The 25,213-nt window shown below is 42.1% G+C and overlaps 1 protein-coding gene across 7 annotated transcripts in view; it reads left to right on the forward strand.

The window, feature by feature from the left end:
• Nucleotides 1-5,859: 5,859 nt before the first annotated feature.
• The window catches only part of MACROD2 (mono-ADP ribosylhydrolase 2), a 975,983-nt gene continuing 956,629 nt past the window's right edge, over nucleotides 5,860-25,213 (forward strand). For 3 of the 7 annotated variants that reach the window (XM_075413505.1, XM_075413506.1, XM_075413507.1), the window contains exons 1-2: nucleotides 5,861-6,108; nucleotides 10,624-10,740. In XM_075413505.1, coding sequence (XP_075269620.1) covers nucleotides 6,063-6,108; nucleotides 10,624-10,740 — 163 coding nt within the window. In that variant the 5' untranslated portion in view covers nucleotides 5,861-6,062. Of the gene's footprint in view, nucleotides 6,109-10,623; nucleotides 10,741-25,213 lie in introns of all 7 variants that reach the window. The other 4 variants (XM_075413510.1, XM_075413511.1, XM_075413509.1 and 1 more) reach the window with 3 other exon arrangements.

Here is a 25,213-nt window from a genome sequence, read left to right on the forward strand (position 1 = left end):
CACATTATTTGATGGACCAAAATGCATTTCCCTGACAAAATGGATTAAAATCATAAAGCTGTAAAAAATACACGAGTATATTGCCTTTAATCTTTCTTTCCAATCACCCAGTTGGACAAATGGGGCTTGTAGTTACTTGCCTCCTCTTTAGCTCATTCGCCCAAGGCAACAAACCAGAGAAATTCCGGGTAACAGTTTATCAAACGCTTGTAGTCAGTTAACTCCTTCTCTACCTGTCACTAGGCATCATTTTGTTAACAGAACCTTGACCCAGGTGTGCTAGTAGCTTGGAAGTTCAGAAGGTAGGATGCAACTGTCAAATAAAAGATGAGTGATGTGCATTCTATGTTTTAAAAGCATATTAGCATATCCGAGAGTGAATGTGCTAATAAAAGGTGACATTTTATCAACAATATTGTGGAAGCCTTGTGAAAAGAACTCAGAACAGTTTTAGCATGTGATACGAATGGACAGGAGGATATACTTTGTGGTTAATGGACAGGAGAGTATACTTCATGGTTAATGTACAGGGGCTATAAGTTTGCATTTGAATTTCCTGGGGTGGAAGTGTGCACTGGCATAAGATTTAATCAAAATCAAAAAGACCATGCGTAACACATAGTTTGCTACCCAAGCAAGCTTTGATAAGTAATAATAATGGTGGTTGAAATACATTTTTGTTACATATAAATAATTTATAAACCCATTTTAGATTTTTATATTGCTCTGTTATTGCTATAATAATTCAATTTTGTTTAATAGCTACTGAAATTATACATTTATAAATGTACCTTCACGTACATGAGGAAGGATTTTCTTTTAACATGTGAAACTGTCCATAATGTTCTGTTGGATTTTTTTTTTTTAGTGAGGTAGAAATTGAGAAAATAATCTTAATCTCAATTTAAATTTCCATTTAAAATTTTTATCTATTAATTAAAATTATATTTCTATTATGAAAATTCAAGAACATGTAAGATTTTTTCAAGGCACGTTAATTTAATCTTCACTTTTTTCACTCTATTCCATGAGAAGTTGAATAAACAGTGTAAATACCGATGAAATAAAGGACTGCTTTCCATTGTACACAATGAAAAGGACTGCTTACTGTCACCTCTCTTAATTTCAGTTTTTTGTTTCATGCCCCAGCATTTAACTTTGTAGCAGTACAGAAGCTCTTGAAATTAATTCATAACCAATACAGTTTCTAGTTTAAGAAGAAAGAGGAGAAGAAAAACTCAACTATGTTTTGTTAGATGAGAATAAAAAATCTTTAAGGTAAAAAGATTGAAAAATTAGTTTATCTATGGATTCTGTTTGCATTTTGTGTACTATTCTGTTAGTTGAGATTTTTATAAAATAATAAAGAAAATTAAAATCTAAAATCTGGAAAATGAGGTAAACATGGCATAACAATCATTACCGTACACTATGAAAAAACAAACTAACAAACAAACCCCCCAAAACCCAAAACCAACCAAAAAAACAAACATACTTTCTTTTTTAATAGCTTTTACTGCAAAAAGAAGAATTTTGTTATCTGCATCAACGTCCTTTCCAAAGTGAAGTGTAAGGAAGTAAGAATTTATTCCAGGTAACTCCTGTTACGTGACCTTTGAAATGAACATACTTGCTTTACAGGTTATGTGTAGTTCACAGGCATGTTAACAGGCATATTCACAGGTAGCAGCTTCTGACAGTTGTTTCCATGATGAAGAAGATATAAATTTTCTTCTTGTTAAACACTGAGGCTTTTCTCACAAAACTGCTCAGTTTTGCTGCTTTCAGTTCAACGTCCATAAACGCAGGCCCTGGCCCTGCGTCGTGTTGTGTTTGTGAAGGTGGCATCAGTTTGCAATGTCTAAGTGCCCTTCCCTCTTTTGCACAGAATTCTTCAAATGTTTTTAAGACTATCCAGCTCTGGAACAGCCGACTTCCATTCCTCGTCCTCTCCATTTCTCCAGCAACTGATATTTTTACCCTTCCTTTAAGATCTGCATCCCAGACCAACACTCTCCTTCCTCTCTTCTGGTATACCATCTGTCCCATAGCACAACTGACCCCCATGGAGCCACTGCTCATTCAGTGGCCTCAACCTGCCTCCTCCAGTGACCTGAACCTGTTCGGCTTTACTCTGCTGTAGGCTCAGCGTGGGATCTGCCACGACACTTGCCTTTTTGGTCAAGATGGTTGGTGCTGATAATAATGCTGTGTGTAGGTGCCTTAATCCTTACTTGATTGGATGATCCAGCAGTTTGAATTGAAGCTCTAGCTCTCCTCTGGTATGTTTACTCATTTATATAGTGTAGTATTCACTCTTGCATTAATTTACTTTTCCTATTATATCTTCAACAGGAGCTCTCTAACCAGTCATTATTTTATCCATATGTTAAATGTTCATTTTACAGCTATTAGTAGAAAACCATATTCTGCCCAGGCTATATATCTCTTCAACACTATTTTCGGACATTTCCCAGTTTTCCTGCCTTCTGGAGAATGTCACCAGTGTGTTCCCTAGGCCTTGGATGCACTAAATACACCCAGACCATTAGACAAATACCAATTTCCTATCAGTCTCATTTTCTTGCTCATTGTTTCAACAGAACATTTTTAAGCCTCCTGAGCATTGCTTTAGCCTACCGTGTACACAGCTCACTACAGTTCCCTCACAAAAATAATCTCCTATTTTGCAGCCTGATTGGTTTCCATCCAGGTACTGAAATCAGGTATTTTCCCACCACATGTGATACTGCTGATCACTTCTCTTGATCGCGCCTCTCAAAGATCGCTGTCTTTGACTTCCATGCTTCCATTCTAGTGCTTCTGTACTTGCTTTCCTGGCCATTGCGCTTGTGGTTTTTCCGTAGACTTCTCCATTGGCATCTCCTGGGATTTCAGGTCATGCTCACTTTACATCTTTGCTGTAAATCTAGTGTCATCCTTGAACAATATCTCATCTATTTACATGGATAGTTAAGGGTCTGCCTAATGGCAGAAGTTAATTACTGTATTGTGTGTTACACAAATTAATGTTGTGTCTAAGCATCACTCCACTTTCAGGATGTTATCTGTTGGGAGACATTCCTTGATTGGTAACAACGGGCAAACCTTCCACTTCAGGCTAAATCTCTGATCAGTGATGTTATGAAAAAGAAAATAAAATGTATTTATAGTTACTGTTATGCACCTGTGCCTGCTAGTCTGTTGTAGGAAGAAAAAGACCTAGTCTACATTTTGTTCCCAGATTTCCTTAGAGTTCATTGCAGTGTGTTTGTCTGCTGCCAGCATCCAGGGAGCAGGATTATTATTCTTGTCGAGTGGACATTTTCTTTCCTCCGCTGACTGAGAGCCACAAACTTGTCAGAGAGAAAGTCTGATATATTTGTACCTTTGTCCCTTTAAAATTCATTCATGGCAGGCATTACATGTAGTCAACCAAGGAAAAACATCGTTCTTTAGAAAGAAATTAGGCGTGTTCCCCAAACAGCATTTCTAACAGTCCATTTCCCATATATTATTGTAGCTCTGGGTGTGGGAATTGCATGCTTACAGACAGCTGTGGAATGATTATTCCTGTTTCATTTCTGCAAAGCTGAATGTTTTGTTCCTAGTCAGAAACAGCATGGAAGGCCTAGTGCAAGTTAGCTGGGAAATCGCTTATGATTTTACTTGACCTGGAGGATCAGTGATCTTTGGAAGGTTTAAGGCCTCCAGAATGAACAAGTGTAAGAAGCAAAGGACAGGTCATGCTCACATTGAAGTCAATGACATAACTTCTTACTGCTTCAGTGGAATCAATTGTACCACCAGCAAACAAGGGGAAAAAAAAAAAAAGAGTAACATGCAGTAATTTTCTTACTGGAATTGGAACATTTCTGTTTTTAAGTTGAAGAAAGTTTTACTCCCATCTTGTACGTGGTCTTCCATTTTGGTGCTGGTGTAAACACCAGGCTTGACGATTTTTTTCCTTTCATATATGTACATACTTTCTCTACGTATTTTCCAGAATTATAGCTATTGTAGCGGCTTTTATAAATGAAACTGAAGAACACGTACACATGCCCTTTACAGGATAAGAGTTAAGTTTTTTCTCTCTCCCCTTCTGGTACAACAAACATTGATTTATGAAATGTGAATGGATCCCACAGGACAGTAGAATATTCAGTAGCTTGGTAAATAGGCAGTGGTCTAGGATATGGGTTCAAATATGTGCTACATGTTCCATAAGCAAGCATGATTTAAACTAAGGTGTTTTTTTTAATGCCTGTTTACCTGTTGCCTTCTCTCTCATTTTTATTATCAAGATGAGAAAACTGCACTTGGGCTACCAAAGCACATCACCTGGGCAAAGTGAAATCAAGTAAAGATATAAGAAAATAACATACCCTTAGAGGATGATTTAATATGAGTACTTAAATGCGCTTTGCAAAGAGGAATCTTAGTCTGATTTCTAACTGGTTAAAAGGTAAACTCTGAGTGCTCCGTCGCACCAGTAAGTGTGATAAGACTAAGGGTGTTTCAGTAAGGAATTGTACCATGACCTAAGATTAATGGTAATAGTAGAGGCGCTAATCTGTTCATCAGAAACTGTGAGAAAAGTTGAAACGTTGCTAGGTTGTGCCTCACCTTGCTTTGTTACAGGTCAAGCAAAAGAGTGTATCACCAAAGAAAAGCCTGTTCTTGACCAGAAGGTGTACGTAAGATATTCTCTGTGTGATTTAGCTGAGACGGTACCTCTTTCACGTCGACAGATGTGGCCCACCTTCCTATGCTTGGCTTCAACCAGACATCTACAACCCGTGAACTACTCCTTATAGGTAAAGTTGTGTTGCTTTGTAAGCATGGCGAGGCAGTCGAAGGCTGGGAGGATGTCCTTTGTTGCCCCAATCCCTCGTAAAACTCCTGCGCAGCTCCAAATTAAGCACCTGCCAGGACCCACTGCGTTCCAGGGCCAAATCCATCCACCTGCACGGGGAGGCAGGTAAAGCTAAGAGGACCCAGGCAGCTGCAGGTAAGTTTTCCTATTTATTCAGCCTGCGGAAGTCTGCAGGTTTACTTCGACAAGGAAAAAATGAATCTCAGCCAGGAAGACAGAGAGTGAAGGAGGGGCCAAGGCGTCCCTGGCCTTCGGTCCCCAGCTGGACGGGGACCTCGGCGCGGGTCTGCAGCGGTGAGCGGCGTTTTTCACAGCAACGGTGCCGGGAGACCAAAGGCAAGCAAAGTCCCCCGGCCCCTGTACCGTCAGCCCGGCAGCCACGACTACAGCCCCTATGCTCAAACCGACCGACGCTGCCTCGCCGTCCCGGAGCCACCAGGGCCGGCTGCGCTTCCGGAACGTCGGGAGACGACCGCGGGAAGGAGCGCCCGGCCAGGCGGGATGGGTTGTGCCGTCCCCCGGGCCCCGCTGGGCCCGGCCTCGGACCGCAGGCCGCGGCCCCGCCGGGCCCCGACGCCGTCGCTTAGCAAAGGCTCTCGCCCTCCCTGCCAATCGGCGGCGCGCTCGGTATCGGTCGACAACCCGGAAGCAGAGGAGGAGATGGTAGGGGCGGGACGGGGCGGAGCGCCCACCCGCTCTCTCCTCGCGGGGGCACCGAGCGCGGCGCCGGCGCCACTGCCGCGCAGAGCGGCCACTGTCGCAACTGAGCGCCCGCCACACCCGCCCGTCCCGGCGCCCGCCCCCGCACCCCGATCACCCCTCCCTTCCCCCAGCCCAGCGCCGCCCGCCCTGCTGCCGCGGTCAGGCCCCTCCCGGCCGGTGTGTCCGGTGGGCCCGGTCCGGCGGCGGGCGGAGGAGGGGGCTGCTGAGCGGCGTCTGCCGGAGCCAACGGGCGGCGGGGAGGGGGGCGGGCGCTGCGAGGGTGTCGGGTTAGAGCGAGGCGTGACCCAGCTGACAGGCGCCGTGCGGAGTCGGGCGGCGGGCGCGGAGCTGAGGCCGGCGGGGAGCGGGAGCAGCCGCCGTAGATCCGCGGTGTCGGCAGCGTTCGACTCTGGCGCGGCGCCTCGTCCACCCCCTCGTGAGCCTGGGGAACCTGCAGCTCAAAGCCGCCGCTAGTCACGCCACCATGTACCCCGGCAACAAGCGGAAAAAGCTCTGGCGGGAGGAGAAAGGTATCGCCGCCCTTCCCGACGCCTGCTGCCGGGCCCGGGCTCGCTGCTCCCGCCTCTGCCTCACGCTGACCCGTGAGGGGGGCTTGGGGCGGGGAGGAGGGGGGTCCCGTCCCCTCGGAGCCGCTGCCTCGCAGAGGGGTGCCCGGCTGCGTTTCCCGCCGCCTGGGGCTGAGGTGACGGGAAGGGGAGGGGCGCTCCGTGTCCCCCGCTCCGGACTCCCCGCCGTTCCCCCCAGGGTGTTCTGCCTGAAACACCTCGACGCCAGGGTTCCTCCCCCGCCTCTCGGCAGCGCGCGGGGTTTTTGGGTGTTCTCTTCCCCCGCCCCCCCCCCCCCCCCGTTATCGGTGACTTTGCCGAGAGGGGCCGGGGGGAACAGCCCGTCTCCTGAGGGCTTCCCGCCCCCGGGTCACCTTGTGGAAGTATTTCAGGGCGAAAAGTTAGGCACGTGCCGTCAAAACGTGCCTTTTCTTGTTTCAGTGCGTTTTTCCAGGAAAATTGTTGGTATCGCTGGTGTAAAGCACCTGAATCGAGCTTCTGTTTTGGATTAGCCAGGGTGAAATGTCTGCGGTACGAGGGCTATGAAAACATGCCCCCCACCTCCTAAAATACCGGAATACTTCTTCCCTCTTTTTTGGAAGGACTTGCCACCTTATGTAGTCTAGGCTTGTAACACCTTAGTGGCAAACTCCGGAGCATGAAAACGTGGGACAAGCATTTCGTGCAGACCTTGCCATTTTGATACTTTTTCACCTGGAGAGCAATGTAAACAGGAAAAATTCACACGGTGGGACTATAATGTTTACATCGGTTAGGAGGAAACTCTTATTGCCTGGTGTGTTTACAAATAATCTCGAAATAGGGAGGAGAGGGAGAAAAAAAACACACCAGTGGGTCGTGTTTCAAGTTTTCTTTCTTGTCTTCCATCCACCCCTGTGCTTGCGTGTGTGTTTCCAGCTGAGAAAGCAGAAGACTGTTTTGAGGGATAGGATTCATCCTTTGTGTCTGTAGCAGAAGTCAGGTGCACATTTCTAACGAAAAATTTATTTAAACACAAGCTGACCTGTCTGTAGGTTAGCTGCTCCTGTCAAACTCTTCTCAAAGGAAGTGAGTTTTGTTGTGCATCTTTTTCTTTCAAAACTGTATTGCAAAGTATGTTTCTGTAGTTAAGGTGAGGCAACAAGTTTCTACCAGACATTTTAAGTTTGTTTTCGACAGAGAAGATATAGTTATATCTTCTTGGGCATCGCTTACATGTGATCAACTGTACCTGACTTTCCCTGGGCAAGTTCTTCATACTGTATGTCATCAAAAAAATGCTGGTTTTGTGCTGGGGGCAGATAGGGAAAGGTTTCTGGTAGGCTCTAGTGAGTGTTCCCATTATACTCCCCACTTGTCTCTTCAAGCTCTGCTGCTGTCTGTCCAAATTGGTAGTCTGTCAGGTGAACTGAACTGGAACCCTCTGTAAGCAGGGTCAGATGGAGGGGCTTGGAGGGTAAGCTGGAAACCGGAGCTGCAGGCATGCTTTTGTTGTCTTGTCAGCTGTGAGGATGGAGGTCTCCATCGGTATGGTATTGTTACTGAATGCAAACCAGAGCTCACGACTGGTGGTGAGATTTTTTTATTTATTTTTTTTCTTCTCCCTATTCAGGGAAGCAATTTGTGAGTGCTGGCTGGCCAGAACTCGGTGTCTCTTTGCCTAGTGAGAACGAACAGCATTTGCCAGTCTTCTGCTCCAGTAACTGCTTTCCAGCACCACGCTGATGGTGCTGGCCCTGGGAGGAGGAGGGCAGAAAAAACCTTCTGTGTTTATTGTTGGCATTGCTCTTCAGCTTGTAGCCGTGTGTGACTGTTCTTGCAAGTACCTTCTTTACTAGAGAGGAAAAACTATAAAAGCCCAACTTCTTTCCTTCCTACTCAGATTGTAATTTTGAAATCGAATCTTTTGTTAGGTTGGCCTTTGCCTTTCCCAGGTACTCCTGTCTCCCTGTAAAGCTGGCTGTGCTTGCTATTTTTCTTCCAATGAAACTCTGAGTGCAGTCGTTCTCAGCCTTTTATATTCTGAAGAACTTTCTTTTTAAAGAGAAAAAGCACCAATTGCTAAATATTGAGTTCAAACCCACTGACAATACGCTTGCTTTTCTTAATTACTTTCTTGGTAATTAAGGGTTGGTCCATGTTCTCCCAAGGTGGGTCTTTGAGGACTGATGAAACAGGAGCAGAAGTGGAGTTGATTTCGGAGCCTTACGGCACAGGACTGGCACTTGCTAAGGTGCAAAAAAAAAGCTACAGGCAGAAAATTCTACTTACAGCGAAGGCTGTTGGAAGCATCTTCCAGGAGGTTTGTATGTAATCAAGACATGGTTTAAATTCTCACTGCTGACTTGCAAGAGCAAAGTTTTGTGAAACCTGTGTATAGAGAGGAACTTGTGTTTTGGAAGGCACAGAATTAGCTCTGTAACCTCTTCAGCAAAAGGTGGTCAAACTTCATCTGCTTATCAGTCCCTCAAACCTGACACACACTCTCAGGTCTGTCTTTCTGTAGTACTTCTAACATGCACATTAAATACTTGATGTTTTTTATGCTTGAAGATGAATTAGTGGGGTTAAGCACATATCTGTTGTGCATAATGGTGATCCTAATCACATTAGCTTTACTTCTGTGTTTGTAAATATCCAATTAAGATACTAAGCCTGAGTAATGGGACAAAAAATGTTTTTGTCAGCTGAAGAAATTGGTAATACTGTCAAAAATATCAAAATAAACTTACTTTGATAAGGAAGTCTGTGCTCGAAACCTGCCTTTGGTTATTGGACTGTGCTTATTGCAGCCTGCATATTTAGGAAACTTTATTTTGCGAAAAAAAAAATAAACCCAAAACGCAGTGAAAGTTATTTTTATTTCTTTTTTTTAAGGTTTGATCTGAGAAGCTGTTTCCGTGTTCAGCTCGCTCACTGCTCCTTCAACTCGAGATGAAAATATTCTTTTCATGTCTGTCTAGTCCTTTATACCAAAGGCAAATAATATGGGTCTAGCCTTCCCCTACACACTCTTGAATCATCAAAGAGCATTTATTACTGATTAATGTGTCAAGAAAAACTATTAATATGGTAATAGTAGTACAGTGCCACTGGTAAAAATAGATCTGGGAACTTGATTAGTGTATGGGCATCCTGATATGCTTTACAGTTTTGCTTTGTGGGATTTTTTTGTTGTGTTCCCCCCCCCCCCCCTTCTTTTGGAAGGGCAAAAGCTCTGCATCTTGTGCAGAGCTATTACTAAGCATCGATGAAGTGGTGAGGGGGAAGAGGACATGGCTGCAAAAACCAGGTACAGCATCTTGCTGAAGTGCTGGATTTGTTTGCAGTGTTGGGTCATTGAGGGTTTTTTTTTTTATATCTTAGAAGTTAGTCCATTTGTAGCAAGGTCTGAAGAAGAGTGAAGTTGCCAGTAGCCATCATAATTGTACAATCTTTGAGGCTTTACTTTTCACTAAAGATGTGGTGACTTTCTTGGGAGAAGACAACCATCTATATGTGTCTTTGTGTGGTAACCAAGTGTGACGTATTAACGCTCAAATAAAAGTCTCTAAAGCTTAACCAGTGCCACTCACTTTAAACCCATGTTCTGTTTTGTGGCACTTAAAATCCAGCAGATGCAGTCCTTGTCTACTTTTTAGAAGAATGTTTAGCTGGTGGATGACAGTGGGCTTTCCTAGAGCTTGGCATTATGTTCAACCAGAGTTTGTCAAGCTTGCGTACTTGTATTACTTACCCTTAGGCATCTAACATATCCTAGTATTTTCTACAGCTACTGATTTTTGGCCCAAAATGGGATTAAATGCCACCGGATGTGTCTAAAGCGAATGACAGCGGTTTTCTCATGCTGAAAATTACATGGTTCGCAGAACAGAAAAAACAACCAAATAAAAATGCCTTTATCACACCTGCCATCTAGAAAGTGTCATCATGTTTGCTTTAGCTCTAATTTCTTTTGTAATGTACTAGTGCTTTGTCAGGTTTGTGCCATGCTCCCTACCTTAACTTGGTGGCACTGGTAAACCTGTTTCGGTAAAAATGTTTCAATCTCGAGCTGCCTAACTTATTTTTTTTTAAAGTTCTGGTTTACAAATGCAGAACCTAAAGAATAGACTTTAATACCTGAAAACTCTCTATTAAACAACAATTCCTTACTTAATAAACGTTCTGTTAGTTCTCTGATCCTTGAATTGAAGTGGCAGGAAAAAGAGGCATAGTAGCTGTGGGGAGGAAGTCTGGACAGCTGAGAGTGTGGGGAAGAGAGATTTCTTTTTGCTGTACTGGGCTTTCCAGACATAGGCGCACGCAGTTGTTTAGATACACTGTGTTTAGCTCTTGTAACTCGTTGAATCACCCGTGCTTTGTTCTCTCAAATGGGATTTCATTTCATCAAGGACACTGAGTTGTCACTGCTTGGCCAGTGTGTAAGAATATATGAAAGCTTGTAAAACTTTTTTTATTTCTCTTTCCCCTGAACAGAGCGATTGCTGAAGATGACCTTGGAAGAAAGACGCAAAGAGTACTTAAGGGATTATGTTGCATTGAAGAATATCCCAACATGGATGGACGACTTGAAAAGTAAGAGCGTAAGTGATGGTAAGTAAAACAGAGGAATCTTTTTAAATATAGACCATTCTGTTTTTCTCAGCCTGAAGTTACTGTTAGGATGGCCAAGACTTAGAATCCGTGTTGTTATTAACAGTGGCAGCCTAACATGGGGACAAGAGCACTTTGAGGGCAGGGAGGAAAAGACCCAACAAAATTTCTTAACACCTTGCTGGTGTCCACTAATTCTGCAGGTACCCTTGGACAGAGTCATAACAAACAACACTGATATCCTTAAATATGTGAAATAGCTACTCTTTGCATGAGTGTTAGTTTCCAGATGCTCCAGCAGTCAGCTGTCCCTAATGAACTTCATCTTTGAAAGTTAGTGAGTATAATGATATGGGGAATGTGGGCAAAATAACATTGTTCGTGTAGGTGGCTGAAAAGCAAAGGGGGAGTGTGCGAGTTGTGGTGTTTTCTGAAAATCCAGAAATGGGAGAAGATTGCTTTTGAAATCTCTCTTACTTGTGGTCCTCCCTGCTTTCTTGGACTGAGGAACATCAGCCTGGCCTGGATTAACTCCCCCGCTCTTAGTGTGTGCGGTGTTATCCTGGTTATGATCACCAGCAGAGTTGGCTAAATACTTGCAGTGAAGGCTGACCAAAAATGAGAATCTGATTCACTTGGAGAATTCTGTATGTAATTCTGTAACAGTGCCTTGTTCTTTGTCTAGTTCTTTCATCCGCATAAGTGTGTGGAAGAAGAGGGGTGACTTCTGCGTGGGTTTCCTCCTCCTTTTTTCTTTCTGTGTATTGTTACTCTGCTTGGCTGAAGCTTGCAGTTTTTCAGAGGAGGATCTACCTGTGAGACCAAAGTGTCTTCTGCTTCTGCAGATGTAGGACTAGTTTTCTGACCCTTTTGTTAACATTAAGGGCAAATATTGGCTTGTGTGAACAGGTGTGTGGAGTAATCTTGTGGCTGCAGGTGAACCTGGTCTTTATGATAATACTCCAGGTGAGATGAGGCCTGGAACTAATCAGCTGTTTTTCATAAAATGAGAAAGCTGCAACACTTATTTTAGCACAATCTGGAGGAGCTGACAGATTTGCAGATGCCATTGTCATAAACAACTAATGCTGTCATCTACTTCTAAAATTCTTTAATGAATTTTGAAGTGAAAATACATCAGAGGTTGCTAAGCTCTTCAATGCTGTTGAGTAGTTGTATTACAACAGTATCCACAGACCTCTTTCTCCCATTAGAGTAGGTCTTTTGTATCTTGCAATATCAAGAAGTCTGTCCATCTAGAAAACAAAGGCTGCATAAAAATAAAAAAAGATTGCCCAGCTTCTCCAGAGTTCATTTTGGAGGCCTGTGGTACATGGGGATGTGCAGTATATTATGTGGTTTAACTGGGAGACTCTTTATCTGTTCTAGTCTAAACTACTAGTAAAACAACACTCATATTCTGTATAACGTGCTGAAATTCACAGATCTTGTATTACTTGGGTTGCTGAACGTGACAAGGTGTGGATTTACATGGTAATTGCTGTTACATTTCACATAAGCAAAATGCCAGTGTCTAATATGCAGATATTGAATCATGGCAGTGGTGAATTTTCTTGTAGCTGCGCTTGCATACTCTGTATGCTACAAAAAATGCTGGAAGGCAAAAGTTGTGCTGAAACACTACTTCTCTGCCACTGGAAGCTTTTTTATACTGTACATTCAGGAGAAAATATCTGTAGTCGCTTGTTTTGTTTGGTGCATTTGTGAATAAGCCATGTGGAATAGTGAAATTCTAGAATGTTCGACTGCTTAAATGCTTCTGCATTTCAACTGATCAATAACAATTAAAAGAAATATGTATGTTAATGTGACTACTACTGTATCTGTTTCAAACTTTGTTTCCCTTAAATATTGACCCCACTCTGAAGGCATCAAGAGTGCATAAGAACTGTCTTTCTGAGCTGAAATACTGAAAACTTAGGATTTAAGTCTTCTTGTTGATGAGAACTTCTGCTCTGTATATTGGAACGTATGGAGGGCAACTGGTACAACCTAAACAATGGTCTAGAGAGAGCAAGTGAAGCCCCAGGTATGATGAAACTGGTGATGACTTAACAATGCCATGCCCGAGTTCTGATAGTTTTTTTCAAGTGAAAGGCTACTTCTTGCAGTGACAAACTAAAGAGGTCTGAAGGGAGAGGGGAAGAAAAAAAATCCACTGTATGCTTGACAAGCCAAAACAGCAGCTGATGGGGAATGTGGAAAAAGTTCTTCACCATTTACTTCCAACACTGTATACAGTGAAAAAATGACTGATTAGTAAAGCATGGAGTGGCTGTTTAGGAAGAGTGATGAGGAGAAATCAAGCAAAGAACCAAGAACAAATAAAGTGAAGCAGGTGCAATCAGTCAGCTGCTGGAGTAAGAAGCTGTAGGAGCAGGGGAGAGCATCTGGGCTGGCAATGGACCCTGTAGATACTCAACTGCAAATTAAGGGTGTTCAGTACTGCACCAATTTTTGTACTGACTCTTAGGAAATTGAACAATACAAAAGTTTTGTGGTACCCATTTTTAAATGTGAATGACTCGCTGGAGGGTGTTAGGAGATTCCAGCTGGGCAAACGTTTTTGTTATATGGAAGTTTAACAGAAGATTACAGAAAAGTTTCTATGCAGAACTGTAGAAATAGAAATGATCTAAAGACTTTTTGTTAGGGTGCTTCTTTTCCACCCTTTGGTGTGAAAAGAGGTTGAGAAATAAGTTCTGAAGAAAACAGATAAAACTTGGAATAAGTTGATGTTAAAATAAATTTTGGCAAGGGTGGAAGTCTTTGAAATAGAGAGATGAATAACAACATAAAGGGCTTTGGGGAATTAAGTTAGGGAATTCTGAATGGCAGCTGGCAAGGACTTTGTCTTGTGTTTTTTTTTTTCTTTTTATAGCAGCAAACATATTTGAAAGTTGAAGTGGCTATGTATTTTTTTTGTCTCTTTTGCTCTTCTGTGAATAAAACAAAAACTTACAATTTTTACAGATCTCCTTATATGGATGTGGCTAGCCATAAGAAATTAAGTGTGTGTTTTGGCATGGAGGTTGATCAATATTTCTGATAGATTTTGGTTGTTGCGGGGGGGGTGGTGGGGTGGTGCAATGTGGAATGCAGGGGCTGAGCTCGATGCCCGCTGCTCTGAACTGAGGGAAGCAAGCTGATGTGGGTGCTTGCATTTCCAGAAGAACTGTTGTCAACATCCCTAGGTTTTGGCATACAACTTGCCAGGCTGCACAAGTGGACCTCAGATCAAGTATCATAACGTTGTTGCTTTGTTATTGACAAGTGGCGCTCTTTAATGTCAGAGGGGATGGTAGGAAAGGAAAAAAATTCTTGTTCTGGAAGTAGTTCTGTAAGCTATCTTTGTTTTAACTGCATTTATTAAGGAAAAGACGAATTGCCCACTTTGGAAACAAAGAATGAGCCTGTCATACAGGACTGGATGGTACATATATACTGTAATCCATTATTCCTCTTATCCTTCAGATATAAAACAAAGGCAGACACATCTGTTCTGTTACGTAGTTTGAAGTAGAGTTCCTTCCTGACAACATGCAAATAATGGACTTTTTTTATGCAGCTCTGGAATTTGTATATCTTCATTCCAATGCTATTTATTACATACCACTTTATGCTAGAGACTTATCCTGTACAGCAATGGTAACTTACATTATGTGATGCTTGGTGAGTAAAATTCCACCAAGTAGACAAATAACTAGAGTGTTTTTCTGAGTTAAATACATACATTAGCTTTTTCTTGGGTACACAGTTATTCTCAAAGATGTCTTTACTTTTCAGTGACGAATGTGAGAGAAGACTTCAGAAAACTTTTCCTAGAAAGCTTTTTGAAAAATCAAGATCTCAGGAATTCTGTTGTCACTGAGTTTTCTGTGTCACTAGTAGAACAATATTTTGTTGCATTAATGAGAATTCCGAAAATGAAATAAACTCTACAGTTTCACTCAAGGCAGCAGACAGTCCTGCTGACTCTGACAGCCTCTGGGATTCATTGGTATAGCAGTACTGCCAAGAGAACAAATTCAGGTGATGGTTTAGAGATCTTTGCTAATGGTAAGAACTTTTGATTGGGTGAAGTTAAAATAGAAGGACATGGTAAAGGACACAGTTAACTGTTGAGGTTTTTCATCTTTGGTTAAGATTAAATGACAAAGGTCTGCAGTCCTTTGGCTTTTTTTAAGTGAGTCTTGAAGTATGTTTATATGTTTTGGCAGCCTCTGGATTTTCTTAATCTGCTATATTTTTAGAAAATTATATTGTTCAACCTGTATTGAAATTAATCTGCTTTAACACTGAGGGTTTTATGTATAATAGTAAGGTTTGGGTTTAATAGAAGAATCTTTGTACTATGAATCTGTAGCTTTGTTTCTCAGTGAGTTGACACAAGATTATAGAGACAAAGTATCTAGATGAGCCACTCGAAATGCTCCATGCTGAAAAGAAAATGAGCTTTGTTGACAAGCATTTCTTGAGATGGTTAACTTACCACAGGTGATACTGGGTTCTTCAGAGCATTTCCATGTGGCCCTGTTTGAGGTAAGTAGCTGTCCTGCCGGAACCAGAAATCAAGGTGGTCATCAAGCAGCCTTTGGAAAGTAATGCCACTACTAAACTGCAGCAAAATTCAGCAAGATGTCTACAAGTGAGAAATAGCGTATGTCTAAACCACTCATTTTCAGTGAGTTATACAGAGAAGAAATTATGTTCTACTAGAACATTAAGATTGTCAAAAGTTGCCTGACAATCAATGAGTTCTGTGTGTAATAGCTATGTGAAACCAGTATGCTTCAAGACCATCCCCCCACCAAAAAAACAAGTCCATCAGCTTGCATTATCTTTTTTTCTTACAGTGACTTTGACAAATGTCTTTAGAACAGATTTCTAGCTGAATGGCAAGGATGAAAGTAAATAGAGACATCTTAGCTCAGTGTCGTGCTTGCTGTCTGTCAGTCAAAGACAATAGTGCTTTTGCTACCAAAACTCTTTGTTTGGTTAAGTTCACAGTACAGCAGTTTGTCTGCTGAGTTCACATAGAAACCGCAGTAACTTGTGTGCCACAGTTCAGGACCTCCTGTTATTAGCCGTGGCCTTGAAAGTGAGTGCAAGCTTCGCTTAAACTCATGCTGTATTTGGTTTTGTTCTTACTTTTCTTTACTGTCCCTTTTTGGTGTGCCACTCTGTTACTTGTGCTAAACATTTTATCACAAGGTCTCCTGAAGGCTAGTGTGCTTCAGGTTAGAAACCTGTGTTATTTAGATGCATGTGGAGATCACTGCTTATTAATTGCTGTGTGTAATAGCTGCGGGAGCTCCACTAAGACTGACATCTGTGACTGCTATGAATTGTATGAAGATCATGGTAATGAAGTATTTTGAATAATCAGGAAATTATGTCCTTTTTGTGGAAGTGGCTATAAATTATAAATCTGTTTGCTCATTTTGGTTTGTTGTCCATGTTATGCATGTATTAAGGAAACAGCAAAAGAACTGGGGTGGTAAAAACAGCAAACCATGTTTGCCGCTCATTAGCTTGTTGTAAAGGTGTCCAGGAGTCTGCATGCCCATGGCATAATGCAGAGTGATTTTAAGGCTGAGGTCATTCAAATTTGGCTGCAACAGATATCAAAGGCTGCCAGAGTGATAGGGAGTAACCTGAGCCCTGTGTGCTCTGCTTCTCCCAGGCTCTTGGCTGCCCTTTGGGGATCTGTCCTGAACAGATGCAAAGCTGCAGAGTGGTACAAATCTGATCATGTGAGCTCCTGACCCCACACACCTTTCTGTCTTCCTAAACATATACCTCAGCTACTTTTTTTCCAAATATAGCCTTGCACAGCACAGAGATGGGAAAAACTCTTCAGGTGCAAGCTTACTTGAGTGTAAACTGAGAAATAATCTGGAGGTGGGCTTAGCGTGTTTTTAGAGGCAGGTATTCCTATCTAGTTAGTGATATACCTCATGTGAGTGGATGAAGCAGTGTGTTTAGTACAGTGGGGAGATAAAACTACAGTAAACAAAAAGAACCAATATGTATTCGATTGACCTTGTAATTCCTGGTGAGCTGTATGCATATAACCTTTATAGGATGGATTAGCTGCCAAAAAAATGACACCTGCGTTACAGTTTTCTTTAAAGGGTTTTGAAGAAAAAAAAAAAAAAATCCAAATCTTGCTTTTGGCAAGTGTGAGAGATAATTATGAAAAAGTGAAAAAACATCTCTCCTCATATAGCTGAAGAACACACAATCCAGTGTGGCTAATCTTCTCTTTAAGAAAGTAAATCACTTGTCTTTGATGTGAGTAAGAAGATGACTTCTTTTTAAGCTGCAGTTCCATGACTTTTTTTTTTTTCAACAAGTTCCATACAGCGTTAAGCTTATACAGGTCCTTGATAGTTATAATTATGTGGCCCTTTTGCATGTAGCTGAGAGAACCATTCCTCTTATCTCCAGTGGCAGCCAGCTCCTTGAGGGGCAAGAGTTAACTGTAGGAAAGGATGCTGCTCTCAGCAGTAGATTGGTATCCTTATTGAAGCTCCAAGTTCTGAACGTGTTTTGAAGGGTAATAGTAGGTGGAGATGCAAAGGGAAGTCAAGTGCGTCTTTGCCAGAAAGAATATTTCTAATGTTTAAATGCTGGTGACATGAGTCTTGACCAGATTAAGAACTCCCCAGCTTCCGCCCCACACAATATGAGAAACAATCCTTTTTTTTGTGACAACTGAACATCGCTGAGCACTGAACTTTTGTACAGAGGTCCCTAAGGAAGTACTAACCAGAGTTAGAAAGTCCAGATGATGCAGTGTACTGTCAGCTGCTAGGCTTGTTCAGATTGTGAGGAGGGATGGCTTTAGCAGCAGTGACATTGTGTGGAAGTCAGTATGTGCTGTTTCTCAGAAATTGTGGAGAAAAGTGGAGGGTTTCGCAAGTTCCAGCCTGGAGTTTTTCAGTGGCTGACTTGTCTCATATTCAGGACTACTTAGGGAAAGAAGAAGAATAGTAACTTTTTGGGTGAAATAGTTTATGCATCTTGGCTTCCAGTAATTTGTACTTATGTATATGTCTGTCTTTTCTCCTTTGATTATTATTTTTTCCCCCCTCTCCTTTTTTTGTATGAAGTATTAGTTCCTTTTGAGCACGGGGGACTGCAAGATCAAATCCTCAGATTAATTTATTGCTTTATAAAGACAGTTTCAGTAAGCAATCTAGTTTTGTTCATATGGTAGCTTGGCTAAAGCCATAATCTGTAATTTGTGATGGATTGTGTCATATGTCCTCACAGTCTTTTGCAGACAGATGTGAGCCAATGTGCCAGCCTCACTACAAACCATGTGTCTTACTATTAGGTTGAGGCCAAGATCAAGCTGTTAAATTGTACCCTTGTTGTAGCTTACTAGTGTAGACTTGTTGTCTGGTTAACTGGCTACATGACTTTTGGATATCTTCGAGTGTAGGTGGAAAAAACTTGTGTCCTTCTGCAGAAGACTGGGAGCCTCTTTTGATAATGCAGTAAAAGACTGGTGTGGCTCGTCCTAGTTCAGTGTAGCTTAGATGTGACAGACACTTATGAAGGTGTGGAACTATTGCTTCAATTAGGATTTACTGCCTGGGGCTAATAATAATTAGTGATCACACAGGGTAGTCCTGTCAACTGCTGCTTTCTGGATGTGGGAGGCTTGCATCAAGTCTGAAAATTAACCACCATGTAAGGTTTAACTCCCTTGATAAGGTAGGGGGATCACTGGTGCAGTTCAAGCTCACCGAGCTCTCTGTTTGGATCATATTAGCCAACTTTCATGCACAGTTAAACACTTAATTACATATGTGTTAAAACCCAATCACTGGAATCCAGGTAAGCTTGGTTTCCCTTTTTCAGTTCAGTAAAGCTGAACAGCTCACTATATAGAAATGTCTCTAACAAACCAACTAATGTCTGAATAAGTTGTTGTAGTACTTGCTTTGTGAAGTGATATGTGGCTGTCTCTATGAGAGGGTACCTAGCTGATGTACTGTTGGAAAATCCAGTTGACACAGAATTCCACAGCCCTGTAGGGGGTGCTGCATACAGACGTGTTACAATGCACAAAAAATCCTCTTCTGTGCTGGAGGGAAGGCTTGACAGCTCAGTTTAAATGTAAACTTCTATTTTGCACAGCTTTAAAAGCCATTGAAATTACAATTTTGTGTGGCTTCATTTCACTAAGAAATATTTCTATTTAAATGGGAGGGAGGAAGCATAGTGTTTGTGCACAGAAAAGGTACAGAGACTTGCAGCTGTTGTGTGTTGGCTGCAGATGCTAATTGTGGACAGGGTGCTATAGAACGCATGTCTTGCAAAATTAAACCTCTCAGCCTTGTGCTGGTATAGCCAATATGTTTATTTCTTGGTATTTATTACCAAGAATATCCTGTCTGAAAGACTCAGTCCATTTCTAATGCAGATATGAAGGAAGTGTAGAACTGGTTGCACATCTGTCTTGATTTAAAACATTTCCCTGCCTTATCCTGCCCTCTGCTTTTTCAGAGGCTTGTTTATGCCAATATGGGCCTTTTTGATTGTCTGTTTGTACTGAAGGTTAGTCTGTAAAGGCATTGTAAGTTTCTTGTTTTTCATTTGCTGCACAGATATGACTGGTAGTTGCAGCTCAGCCTGCATTGCATTTATTCCTGTATGCTTAATGTCACCTTTTCTGTATGAATAAGGTACTCTAAAAAAGACACTGCTCTCATGCAAACATACTGTGTGTTGCGGTGCTGTCCTTTTGTGAGAATACTTAATCTACATCAACTGAAAGCAAACCCCGGACTTCATGTAGCTGTCACTGAGTTACATTTAAAGCAAAATTAGAGTTCCGTATTCCCCGGCTCCCCCTTTGCTACTAGAGTTCTTACAGGAGAAGGTTTCTAAGTGTTGTAAATAACTAAATCCAGACAGAATAGGCAGTGCACACCAGAATATGCCTATATTGACTTAAGGATTTTGAGGTTTGGTGTGCTGTTTTTTTCCAGGTAGGCATGCAGAAGAAGATCAAGCTAAATCTTTCTCCTAACTGCTAGTGAATTTGTAACTGCTTTTGAGTTTCTGTTACTTCCTATTTTTCAAGTCCTTAAAGTAAGCAAGTATGACTTGCAATGCTAATGGGTCTTGGTAGACTTCTCTTCAAATATTGAAGATTTTCTTGCATACCTTGCTGTTTGAATTGAAGCCATATTGTTTCTCAGGGTAGCAAATTATATGTGGTATCTCGGGGAGCAGGGGAGGGGAAATGCTGCAAGGTAAGCACTATCTTCCAAGCCTTATGTCTTCACGTGGAAAATTTTATCTTCTATACTTGCATAAAAACTTACCTACCTGTCCCATGGTACTAGAAGACTGAAGTTCCTACTCCCATCTGGTAAGCAGTTGTCACTGTATCTCCTGCAGAGAGGTTCTTGAATGACAATGCTGTGAAATAACTTGCTGACAGTTTTGCAGAAGTTTCATAGTTTGCTGGTAGTAACTCTTTATTTCCAAGCTCCACAGTAAGTACTACAAAAGGCTGTAATGCTCAACTAGAGAAGCTGTTGCTTAGCAATGGAGTAGGGAATTAAAAAAGCAGAGAAAGTAGAGTAAAAATTGTCTGACTGCTTAGTAGCTAATGAATTTGTGGTTTTCCGCTATAAACTTACTTTAATTCTGCTTGATGCTGTACGTGCTGTTCACACCTGTTAATGGGTTTTCACTTCTTGGTAAATAAAATAGGTGCTGCTGAAGACCAAACACTTGGTTGTTCATGAAAAGGCATTTTTTTTTTGCCAGACAGCTTCTAAAGCTGAGTGAAGGAGTACTGTGCTGCTGGTAGTGTAAGTTTTGGATGAAGGCTCATCTTTATCCCAGGAGGTAGTGGATTGATTTGAACATACCAGGAATAGTTGTGTGAATGCTGTGATATGACCAAGACACAACTCTTGTGGTAAAGGTGGTCTGCTTTGTCTTTGAAGGAATCTAGCGAAGTAGCATCACCTGTAGTCGTCTAGCTTTATAGAAAAGTATCAACATAACACAAAGCACAGCTCCTTCTGGGTCATGTTTAAAGTGGCACCCTTTCCCATGGACCCTAAATCATGGAATCTCCAGCCAGCAGAAGCAAGTATAGCAACCATAGTAGCTGGATGCTGACTCTCTGAGTAAACACAAATACCCTAGGGCCTCAATCTACTTACGTTGTCTTTGCTGTCACTGTGCATGCCACTGAAGTGAGAAGACTTTGATTTATGAATTGACAATTGCATGTCCCTGCAGACCAGGTTGCATTGTGAATAAGAATCAAGAATGTATTCCTTTGCTTGTTCTCCTTATTTGTTATTGCTGCTTTCTCAAACTTCAGTCTTCAGTACTTCTGCACTCCATACCAAGTTTTCACTGGTTTTGCAAAAACTTCAGAAAAAGGGCAAGGTTCTCCATTTGCTCTCCTTCCTCTTCTCCCAGGCTTAAAGAGTTTTTTAGCGTCTCAGTTTTGTTTTTGGGGGACATAGAGAGCTGTGTGGAATAGACTGAGGAAAAGGTTGTAACATAACCCTGTAAGGACTATGCAAGACCTTTGGAACAGGAGAATAATTGCATCTTGCATGAGCGTCGTGTGGGTTGTTAGGACTAACTGGCTATTTTTATTAATTCTCATGATACATCACTCTTTCTGTCTTTAATGTGTAACGTAGTTTTCAGTGGCTCCATTTCAGTCCTGTGGTTGAAAAGTAGAGGCTTATGTTTACAACCCTGTTCATGGGCTGCTGATAGCCATATCAGTACATTTTTTTTAAACTTGGGCCAAGTGAGTGAGTTCTGGGCTTTTTGCAGTAGCTTTAGAGGGGTGTGTTATAGCACTGTTGAGCTCAGTAACAGTGTGGTTCATTGGATGTGGGCTCCTCAGTGTCCTGGGTTTGGCCAGGACAGGGTTAATTTTCACCAGAATCCAGGAAGGGGCACAGCCGGGTGGGCTGACCCAACCCCAACCTGGCCAAACAGAGCCCGGTATTCCATACCCTGTGCCATCATGCTGGGTTCCGGTGGGGGGGGCAGCGCAGCAGGAACTCTCTTGCAGCTCGGGAGCGCGTGGCGCTGGTCCTGTCCGGGAGAGCGGGTCTGTGGCTTGTGCGGTTCGTGTCGTGTTTTCTCCTTATCTGTATCGTTGTTGTTCCTGTTCTTTTGTTTGCTGTTCTGTTAAACTGCCCTTATCCCGACCCCCCAGTTTCTGCCTGTTTCTTTTCATTCTCCTCCGCACGCCGGCGGGGGGAGGGGAGGCCACGTGGCGCTTTTGTTGCCAGCGGCAGCTGAAACCAAAACACTCAGTTAACCAGTAGACATCAAATGACACTCATGTCCTCAGATGGAGATATTTCATACCTCCTGGAAAACTTTGAATGGGAGATACCATGACCTCCTGGCCTGGAAGATGGGACAGAGCAGCGTCAGCAAATTTGCCAATGGTACAAAAGTAGGAAGTGTAGTTGATGCATCAGATGAGTTGCAAAGATGATCAAGGGACTGGAGCATCTCTTCTGCAAGGAGAGAGCTGGGGTTTAGCCTGAAGAAAAGATGCCCTAGATGGGATCTGATCAATGTTTATAAACGTATAATGGGAGGGTGTAAAGAAGATGGCTCTAGACTCTTCTCAGTGGTAGACAGTGACACAGGCAATGGGCACAAGTTGAAAGAGGAAATTCTTTCTGAGCATAAGAAAACAAAACCACGCACTTAATGTGAGGGTGGCTGAACACTGAAACAGGTTGCTCAGAGAGGCTGTGGAGTCTCCATCTTGGGAGATAATTCAAAATCCAGCTGCAACAGGGTCCTGGACAACTTGCTCTGGATAACCCTGCTTTGAGTGAGGAGGTTGGGCTTGGTCATCTCTAGAGGTCTAATCCAACCTCATCCGTTCTGTGATTTGTGGTGTCTGTATGCCTCAAGCTTTGTACTTGGCTGTAGTCCTTGGCTAAGCCAATTATGCCACGTTGTAATTAGCTGAAACGGAGCATATTGGTAGAGTGTTTAGCCAGGGAGAAGGTGTTGGTGTTCATCATTGAATACCTTTGACTTGCATGTCATGCTGCAGTTTTGGCTAGGTAGAAGGTGATTTGTCTGGAACAGATGTTTCTTCCTTGTGCTTAGGTTCTGATCTTCTTGAAGTCCAAGAAGTGATAGAGCAAATCTGTACTACAAATCTGAATTACTGGAGTGCATCTGTGAATGCTTTCCCCCTGGTGATGGAACATATGGAAATAATTCTTATCTTGATTTAGATGAGGAATTGCCTCTCCTGTACAATCATTCATGTTTAGCAGGAGTAGAAGCAGGCATGTAATGTAACAGATCTTACGATCTGTCTTTTCTAATGTTCCATAAGCCTATGCAGAAACAAATGGAATGGAAAGCTGTGCTAAATGTGAGGTTAGTAGTTGCTAATAGTTTGTCGCTTTTAATATGTACAAGACATTTGTAAAAAAAAAAAAAAAAAAAAAAAAGAAAAAAAAAAAACCAAAACCAAACCACTGAAAAGTGCACAGAGCATATAGTAGGGTGGTTGCTCTACCTTTCCCTGTGGTCAGATACATTCTTAAAGCTCTTTCAATTCCTTTGTTTTTTCAGCAGCCCAAGAAAAGTGGAACAGTGTTTCAATCCAGCCTTTTGCTGAGGATTCTCCTAGGAGTGGAAGGGCTTGCTCTTGTCTGGGGTCGATGTTGGAACGCTTTGTCCCTTGCTCAGGCTCTTCCAGTGCTGTTTCCAGATGGAGTTAGACTGCTATGGGAGAAGCCTTCCTTGTCTGGATACGTGTTTCTACTAGTAACTGTTGTAGCAGGGATGAGATAGCGGAGAGACTTAATATCGATTTTTAAGCTGGAATGAATTTGTTCCCTTCAGCTGTGAATTAAAAAACTGGCTATAAATTATGAAACTCTTGTTTTTGACTTTGTTTCTTGTAATTCAGTCTGTTACTCCTGTTTTTAAGAACTAGAGGGAAAAAAAAACTCAAAACATTGTCTGACTTGTTAAACAAAATTTCATTTTAGTAGTGCAAGCCTGTGAGCCTAGCTGCTGTAAATCCTTTTCACTTGTTCTTTCTTTCATTTCTTCTCTTGTCTGCTTCTGCTTATGGAGTGCCAAGAGCATTTTACTTTGCCATAGGTATTGCTTTATCCTATGGGGTTTTAAAAACTACTTTGACTACTTTGTGTGTGCTCTACTCTTTCATTATCCAATAGTTCTAAAATGAAAATGTGTTTTAAACAGAAGCTCTTCCAGCTGTAGGTTTTTCTCCTCCCTCTGGTTGCAAGCTCTTTGGTATTGCTGTAGGGATTTCTGTAATTAGATGTCTGAGACCAGTTTCAAAAATTAAGGTGCTTTAAAGTGTACTAGCCTTTTTAGCAGTGGCTGTGTTTCAGAATTGATTTTTACAACAGTTAAGTTTGTACCATCCCTTTCCATTGCACCAGCTGAGCATATTCATGCCCTTTATGGGGGCTCCCTCTAGTGAGCTGTTCTGAAAGTCCTTTTTCCTCTTAGTTCTGAAGAACTTCATGCATTTTCTTTCCAAGCAGTTTTTGTTTACTAAATTGAAGGTGTTTTTCTGCTTATGTGTAAGATGTAAGGTTCCTCTTGCTTTTATGCAAGCTAGATGGAGTTGTAAGTAAAGCTGAGAGATGGTACTGCCTATTTGCTGTACTTGATGTTAAGACCTTGGCTGATAAACTTCACACTTCAAGAAAGATATGGCTAGAAAGAGCTCAGACATATTGGAAGCATGGTTAAAAGCCCAAAGGGTGTGACCTAGGAGAAAAAGCTCAGGGAGTTGGGTTGCGTAGACAGAGGAATGGAAGGTGATGGGGTGGATCTGGAGAGAAAAACTGTGGTGGGACAAAAATTCTCAGCTGTCCATGGTGAAGATTTTCAACTCAAATATATTCCTGAGGCTGGGGTCTAGGGGAGGACCTAGAGCATTTGTGGGGTGTCTGTTGTCTCAAAAGTCAGGGCTCATTTACCTGGTGTGCAATATGCCAATATACACACAGAGCAGAGGTATTTTATTGCAAATTTGTGCAAACATGAGTGTCTGTCCCAAGACAGCACACCTTGTTCACAAATTGACAGTTATTTGTATACATGGTATTAACATATCCAACTCCTTAATACATATGCATTGTTATTCTATTGAATGATTGGTGAAAGTCCCTTTGTCCAGCATGTAAATTAGTATGCATGCACAGTTTCTTCATCTTTTCAGTCTGGGGTATAATTGGGGTAGGTGGTCCGTGAGTCGGTGGTTGCGATCTACCCCTGCTGGAATTACCTGTCCTCTGGTTACCTGTTTCTTTTAGCAAGTGAAAGCAACTTTTGGTAGCTCGCTAGCTATTCTTACGATTCATCACTCTCTGGTCCTACTTTGGATGGGTACATCCTTCTTGTGAAACAATAACAC

The sequence above is a fragment of the Opisthocomus hoazin genome, chromosome 2 (genome assembly GCF_030867145.1).
Source record: "Opisthocomus hoazin isolate bOpiHoa1 chromosome 2, bOpiHoa1.hap1, whole genome shotgun sequence".
Taxonomy (NCBI): domain Eukaryota; kingdom Metazoa; phylum Chordata; class Aves; order Opisthocomiformes; family Opisthocomidae; genus Opisthocomus; species Opisthocomus hoazin.